The sequence below is a fragment of the Galeopterus variegatus genome, unplaced genomic scaffold, assembly GCF_000696425.1.
Source record: "Galeopterus variegatus unplaced genomic scaffold, G_variegatus-3.0.2 Scaffold2392, whole genome shotgun sequence".
NCBI classification, from domain to species: Eukaryota; Metazoa; Chordata; class Mammalia; order Dermoptera; family Cynocephalidae; genus Galeopterus; species Galeopterus variegatus.
Genome location: NW_007728503.1, coordinates 25,158 through 33,052, shown reverse-complemented (window position 1 = coordinate 33,052; position 7,895 = coordinate 25,158). Strand labels below are relative to the sequence as shown.

The 7,895-nt window shown below is 37.9% G+C and overlaps 1 protein-coding gene across 1 annotated transcript in view; it reads left to right on the top strand.

Moving 5' to 3' along the window:
• The window catches only part of NBAS (neuroblastoma amplified sequence), a gene marked incomplete at its 3' end in the record, with an annotated part of 53,864 nt that overhangs the window by 24,879 nt on the left and 21,090 nt on the right, over positions 1–7,895 (top strand). Inside the window, exons 7-9 of the mRNA XM_008581551.1 lie at positions 3,365–3,498; positions 6,229–6,362; positions 7,438–7,536. Of these exons, the coding sequence (XP_008579773.1) occupies positions 3,365–3,498; positions 6,229–6,362; positions 7,438–7,536 (367 nt within the window). The remainder of the gene's footprint in view (positions 1–3,364; positions 3,499–6,228; positions 6,363–7,437; positions 7,537–7,895) is intronic.

Sequence of the window (7,895 nt, the reverse complement as noted above, 5' to 3'; positions counted from 1 at the left end):
TGTCTACTTCTAAGATTGATTTTTTTTTTTTTTTTTTTTAGCTGTCTGAAGACGGACCTATTTTTTTTTTTTTTTTTCATTTTATTCCCATTTTTTAAAAAATGGCTTTTACAGAGTATGTGCAGTGTCTTGTTAGGCTTTAATAAAATCTGTTTGACCTTCCTACGTTCAAAGACCTCTTGTATTTTTTGGTATACTTTTTAAGTCTTGGTAAATAGTCAAAATAAAGAACCTCATTGATGTCTGGTGTGCTTTTCCCCATATACAGAATACATAGTACACAGGAAAAGGGAAGTCTGAATTCTCCACAGTATCTCTCTTGAAGAGATACCGTATTTCTCTTGAAGAGATAATTGCGGAAGAAGGTAAACAGAAGATGTAGGGAAAATATAGGAAAATGGTCAGGACCCTTCATATGTTCAGAATCTTGCAGAGCATTTGATGTAAATATGCACGTGCACCCAGGTGTTCCTTAGTTATTGTGTAATGTAATTGCACATGTGCACCCAGGTGTCCTGGGTTATGGACTTAAGTATAAAGGACGAGTGGCTCTGATACACAGGGACCCCGACCCCCAAGATGTCCCCAGGGGGGCCACGGGGAGGCTGCTACTGCTGCTGGAGGCTGTTGCTGCCAGTGTCCCTGGGACCCTCCAAGAGGCCACCGCTGCCACCGCTGCTACTGCTGCTGGAGGCTGCTGTAAGTTGCTGCTGCTGCTGACGACTGAGCTCGTGTCGTCTGCCAATGGCTCCCAGGATCCTTCTCACTTACCTAGCATGGACCTGCGTCTGAGGGATCTGGTGACTCAGTCTGTACAATGGGTTTGAAGGGTCTGAGCCTTAGCTCTGACAATACAAATAGAAACTTAGTATCACTAAAGTTATGGAATGTTTTGGCTTTAGTTATGAAATGCCTAGCCATGTAATTTGCGTAGTCCCTGACCCTACAGAAGACTTCAGTTATAAAATTCATATTTAACTGGTAGTCCTTGAGGGATAGTAAACCCTTAGTTTTACCCTGCTCTGTTAATACAGATTTTTCTGAGAGACTTAGGCATCACCCATTAGTATAGTGTTAATCACTTGGTGTTCCAGGTCCTGGGATGGCAATGTTGAATAAGACATTATTTCTGATTTCAAGGAGATCAGAGACTTGTGGGGCAAAAAGTTTTGTAAACAACACAACATGATGTGACAAATGCTATGAAAGATGTATGTATGTACAGCAACTGGGGGGCTCATATGAGGAGTTTCAAAAAGTTCATGGAAAGATTTGTATTGTCTTTTAATTTTGTTTTTCCATGAACTTGTTGAAGTACCCCTGGAGAAGAGAGCAGTCAGTTTTGTAGAGTGTCAGGGAAGGAGGAGGTAACAATTAAACCAGGCCTGGAGGGACGGTAAGATTGGAGATGAGCAGGCTATGGAGAGGCAGCAATATGTACAGAGGACACATCTTTGCTTGTTTGCCAGGTGGTTGTGGTATGGGTGGGTCATTAGGTGTGTGACAAAGGAAGTGTTAGGAGGCGAAACAGGAAAGCTGTGATGGGGCCTTTTGTGTATATTGAGGAGTTTGGACTTGATTCTCTTGGAAATGGAGAACCATCAAGGATTTTAAAGCAGTGAAGGACACGATCTGTTCATCTTTCTGTTTTGGAAAGCTGTATTCAGATAGTGTGGAGGAAGTTACTGGAGGTGAGAAGACTAGTTAGGAGGCTACTGTAAGAGTCCAAACAAGTCCTGGTATAGCAGAGCAGCAGAGGGATAGAGAGAAAGTGATTTCCGAAACATTTTTAAGGCAATCCTAAAGTTCTGAGAGGCAGTGTATCGTAACGAAACGTGCGCTGGATGGGAGGCAGGATACCAAGGTTCTGGGTTTTGTTTTGTTCTTGACTCGTGTCACTTTAATCATTTGGAATTCTTGTTGATAAGGGGAAGGTAGTGTCCTCCTAACTGTCTCTTCAGTGCTGGGATTCTAATAAAGGGAAACTAAAGCAAATGAAACAAAACAATAAAAACCTCAAGCAAACCCAAGAATTTAGAGTTTTGCAGCCTTTTTTTCTTCTTTTGCAGGTGTTAGATAGCCTTTCCCTCTATTGTACCAAACAATTCAGAACCAAAAAAAAAAAAAAAAAATCAGGTGTTGAATCACTAGGATTATTAAGGTGTTGATTATCAAAATCTTAAAATTGTGTGATTGATTCACCTTGCCTAAAAAATTATGTATATATGTACATTTTTACTCCTTTTTTCGTCCTGTGTCAGCATAGTCCCACTTGTATCTTCCTGGCATCTATATTTGATATATTTAGAAGATCTCAGTTGGAATTTTCAGTTTTTGGTTTTAGAGGGGCAGAACTCATTGGTTTGGAATTGTTTTCTGCTCTTTCGCTATGCTTTTGATCTCTCTCAATTTCATAAGTATTTTGAGGTATGTTATTCCTGAGCCTTTACCAGACCAGCGCATGCTTAGCATTCATCAGGTGTCAGTGGGCTTTGCTTCTGAAACAAATGGAGCAGGCTCTGAGATGGCTTATATTTCCCACTCTTATTTGAAGTGGGTTTCCGGGCACTGTTCTTTTCTGTTGAATGAAGCATTAGAGATGCTTAGGAGATAGTGTACTATTATTGAATACAGTCATGCACCGCTTAATGATGGGGATATGCTCTTTGAAATGCATTGTTAGGCAAAAGTGTATTATGAAAGGGAACAGGAATGAATTTTCCTATTATCTATACTGGCTACTAGTTGCACGAGCATGGGCCCTCTAATTATGTTACTAAGTCTTTCTGTTCCCCACTTTCCTCGTCTGTTAAATGGGAATCAGAGTAATACTACTTCCAAAAAGTTATGAAAGTTAAATTACAGGTAGGGATTGTACCTGGCACTCAGCAACCACTCAGTCTTAGCTAAACTTTTATTAAATATTATTTTGCTGTGGGGATGGGTGTGAATCATTTAAAAATGCAAGAACTCTAAAGTAGACAACAATCCTTTCATTTGGGGTCAGACCTAAAAATGTCAAATGCTTTGCTTTCTATCTTAAAGCTCTGAGCTGCCTTTGGGAGGGTGACCCCATGGGTAAGCTAGGCACTCTTCCTCAACATATTTTGCAGTAGGTTTGTTTATACCAGCATCAGCACAACACATGAGTACTGCGTTGTGCTAAAATGTTGTGAAGACTATGTCACTAGGTGATATTTTCAACTCCATTATAATCTTATGGGACCACCATCACATATACAGTCCATTATTAACTGAAACATTGTTATGCAGCAGGAAAGTATACTACTTTAGTTGCATTTACTAAAAGTGTTAACTGTATTTATAATATATCTTTAAAGCACTTCTTTTCTTTTTATTCTAGTTCCAAAAGATCCGAAACCTCAGTGGAGACGGGTAGCATGGAGTTATGATTGTACTCTGCTAGCCTATGCTGAAAGCACAGGAACTGTGAGAGTGTTTGATCTCATGGGAAGTGAACTCTTTGTCATTTCCCCGGTATGTGCATACCTTAAGCTGATAATGTACTTTTTTCAATGCCTTCCATGTGTAGGTGCTTGAATGTATGAATGTGAAGAGAGGGGAAATACAAATATAAATCAGAATAATAAGCTGTGAACTTAAGAAGCTCAGAATCTAGTTAGAGCTCTATATATGTGCAATATTTGTTCTTCATATTTTGTAATGCACTATCCAGATGTAAGCCATCTGGTTGTAAGTAAATACTAGAGATACAGAAAGTTGTTAAAAAGTATGAATGAGGGAAAGAAGTCAATGGGCTGTTGAAACAGGAACAGCTTTGAGAGGAATTAGAATTTGTTACCCTAAAGGGGATAGAAATGGAAAGAGAGAGTGGGGAGAAAAAAATTAATGGTAGTAATAACCTGAATTTGTGTAGTGTTTTATACTTTTTTAATGACTTCAATGTGTATTCTTACTTAATATTCATGACAACCCTTTGAGTAGGTTGGGCAGATATTGTCCTCACTTTCGGTTTAGAAAACATGGATTGAGGGGGAACAAAATGACTTTTCTCATGGTAATCCAGTTAATAAGTGTGTCTTCTAGGAATCTAGTGCTTTTTATTTTGTATCTTTCTACCTCAAATGATCAAGTTTTTGGGGCAGGTAGAACAGTGGTTCTAACTCTTGGCTGCATCTTAGAATCACCTGGGAGCTTTATAAAGAAAACAAAATGAAAAACAAAACAAATTACTGATGCCCAGGCTCTGCCCACAGAAATTCTGGTTTAATTGATTTGAGTGGGGCCTGGGCATTAATATCTTTTACAAGCTTTTCAGCTGATTCTATTGAGCAGCTAGGACTGAGAACCAATGATAGAATAATTTTTGTTCAGAAATAAGGAGTGGAAAGACTTGGAAAAGTGCATTGGTCTCATATTATATAATTCCTAGGTAACCAAAGGAGTTTGGATTACTATTTTGTATACTAGTGCTGTCTAATAGAAGTATAATATGAGCTATATATGTGATCAAATGTAATTTTAAATTTTCTAGTAGCTGCAATCAGAAACAGGTGAAACTTATTTAATAAATACATTTTATTTAATCCAATATAACAAAAATGTTATTTCAACATGTAATCAACATTATTGTAATCATGTATTGTAGTCATTATGTAATCAACATATAAAAAACATTATTAATGAGCTATTTTACATTCTTGGGCACTAAGTCTTTGAACTTTGGTCTGTATTTTCATATTTACACCATATCTCATTTTTGACTAGCCATGTGTCAAGTGGTTGGGGAGGAAAAAATTTTCCTCTACCCTCTTAAATTTAGTTCCTGGGTGAAAGGGCGCACGGACCCAAGCTGATAAGGCGGCAGGACCCGAGCTGACAGTTCGCCAGAGAAGTTCCACTTTATTCAAGGACTGCCGTACATTTATAGGGAGCTGCGTTCTGGGTTTGGATAGGGGGTGGACGGGCGGTAGCCAATTGGACGGGGCTGGGCAGGAAGTGAGCCCTGACCTGTGACTGGCTGAGGTTTGGCGCGGGTGGGCTTGGGTGTTGGCACCGGCGGGCTTGTTTACTGCGGAGAAGAACCAGGAAAGGCGCCATATTGCCAGGGTGTGTCCCTGTTCAGGCGCCCATGGGGTCCCTACACTGGGGGCCTGCAAATTAAACTTGACAAAAGATTAACAAGAGAAAAGGCGTGCGATTTCTCTTGATGTTAATATTTTTACATTCACAGAGGATTTACAGAAAGGAAGTGAAAACTCAGAGAAGCAGTTAGACTCAGGGGCTTGTATGCCATTTTAATAAAAGGCTATAAATTGTGGAGAAGTGACTAGACAAAAAAAGAGTTTGGGCTTATAGGGTTGGTAAACTGTGGGAAAGTGACTAGGAAATATATGGGGGGAACTAATAGAAGAAAAGTGTTATTTAATAAGGTTTGTATATGCAGACTCATTTTGGTGTGACTCTCAGTCTTTGGTGATGAGTCCGTTTCCTCTTCCTGGTTTCAAAGGGTCACTTTCACAAAGAAAAATTTATGCCTTGTTTTTAGGCAAATAAAGGGAGGACAGAGAACTTTTCCTGCATCTGTTGGTTCTCAGTTGCCTTCGGCTCAAAATAATCCTTATGCCAAAGTGGCATATTTTGGAGTGGCATATTCTCTTCCCCTTCAGGGGTGATAAACTTTATTATGTATTCTTCTCAAGGTGCATAGGCCTTCAGATCTTTAGCAAGATAGCCTTATATTTAGTTGATGGAAAAGGGTTGACATTGAGTGATTGTTTTATGTGTCCTTTCCTTTAAGTTGCTGATTAGGCAAATAGAAATTAATTGGAGACTTTGTAGCATAGGCTATTGGTGGCAGTGGAAATTAACACTAGAAAGCTTATATATAGAAACAGGTTGAGTTCTCTGAGGCTGAATGGTGGCACTACTTTTATTATATTTTATTTTTCCAAATAGAAATATTCTATTTATATTCTATTTGAATAGAAATTTACTTACCTAGGCAAACATCTCATTCAAAAAGGCTTCTGTTGTTCCAGCCTGTGTTAGGGGGGCTGGTCTAGACTTGGGTATCTAGTTCTAGGCACTCTGCTTTGTGTGATTTTTGAGTATACAGAGCAATTCTGGGTCTGTCTTATTTAAAGTGTACCTGGCAAAGCCAATGTCTCGGGTTTTTTCCAATTATGTATGTGTTAAATTTTATCTAGTATCTTTTTAGTAACTTAATTTCCCCCTCTTCTTCAGGCATCTAGTTTTGCAGGCGATTTGAGTTATGCCATTGCTGGGTTGATATTTTTAGAATATAAAGCAAGTGCACAGTGGTCTGCAGAACTCCTGGTCATCAATTACCGAGGAGAACTTAGGAGTTACCTTGTGAGGTAAAATGCACTTTGGGAAGTTGTACTGAAATAACGCTTATTTCTCTAGTGTCAGATTTTGTTATTTCTTTTTTTTTTCTCCTTCCAGCATGTTATTTTGAAAAATTACCAAATATAATAGGAAAGTGAAAAGAATTGTATAGTTGGACACCCATATACTTCCACTTGGATTCCACCATTAGGATTTTACTATACTTGCCATCCATCTATCTGTCCCTCTACCCATTAATCAGTCTTTTTAATGTGTGTCAGAGTAAGCTGCAAACATCAGTACTGAAATATTTTAGCATGCATATATCATTAATTAGAGTTCAATATTTGCTTACAGTTTTCTTTCTTTTAAGGTAAAATTTGCATACAGTGAAATGCACATATCTTAATTATACCAGCTATTGAGTTATGACACATACATTTGTGCAATTCAAACCCCGCATTGCCATCGTGCTAGAAAGTTTCCTCATACCCTTTACCAATAAATCTCTTTCCACACCAACCCCCGGAACAAGTACTGTTAAAAAAATTTTTTTTTAAAAATCATAGATTTGTTTTGCCTGTTCTCATAATTCATGTTAACAGAATCATGTCATATGTACTCTTTTGTCTGTCTTCCTTCAATCAGCATAATATTTTGAGATTCATTTGTATCGTGTATATCAGTAGTTTTTTAAATTATTGGTTAGAATTTTATTGTATTAATATCCGATGGTTTGTTTACCCATTCTTATACTTATGGACCCCTGAGTTGCAGTTTCGAGCTATTGTGTATAAACCTGCTATAATGATTCTTTTTCAAATGGCTATGGATGTACATTTTCATTCCTCCTGAGTTAGTATCTTCAAGTGGGATTGCTTGGTCATAGGGTAGATATAGTTTATATTTATAGGAAATTACCAGAGTTTTTCCCAAAGTGGTTGTATCAATCACATTCCCACTATAAAGTATCAGAGTTCTAGTTGTTTTACAACCTCAGCAATTTTGGTGTTGTCTGTCTTTTGAATTGTAGATATTTTATTAGGTATTTAGATTCATTGTGTTTTAATGATTTTTCTTTCTTATTTATCTTCTTAAATTTAGTGTTGGAACAAATCAGAGCTACCAAGAAAGTCATTGTTTCAGCTTCAGTAGTCATTATCCTCATGGAATCAACACAGCTATTTACCATGCTGGTCACAGGTAAGCAACCATTTGTTCTCATGTTTAGTGGAACATTAGGTGGATGTAGAAATCTTGGCACAGATTCAAAGGAAAGAAACTGTCCCTTCTGATTGTTAGTTTGGTTTCTTCATTTTCTCCTCTTGTGCATAGTTATCTTAAATATCTGTAGTATTGTTGCAGTTATTTTCTGATCATTCATGCTTATCTGTCTGGCTGACTTTCTCTGAGCTAGATGGGACACTGGGAATATTCATGGGAGACCTTCTCTCTTAACCCTCTGGACTGTATTTTTCTCATCTGAAAATGAAGTAGCATTATTGAGAGAGCTAATAAAGTACTGTATATATAGTGCCTTCAAATGGAAGGGCCTCAGTATA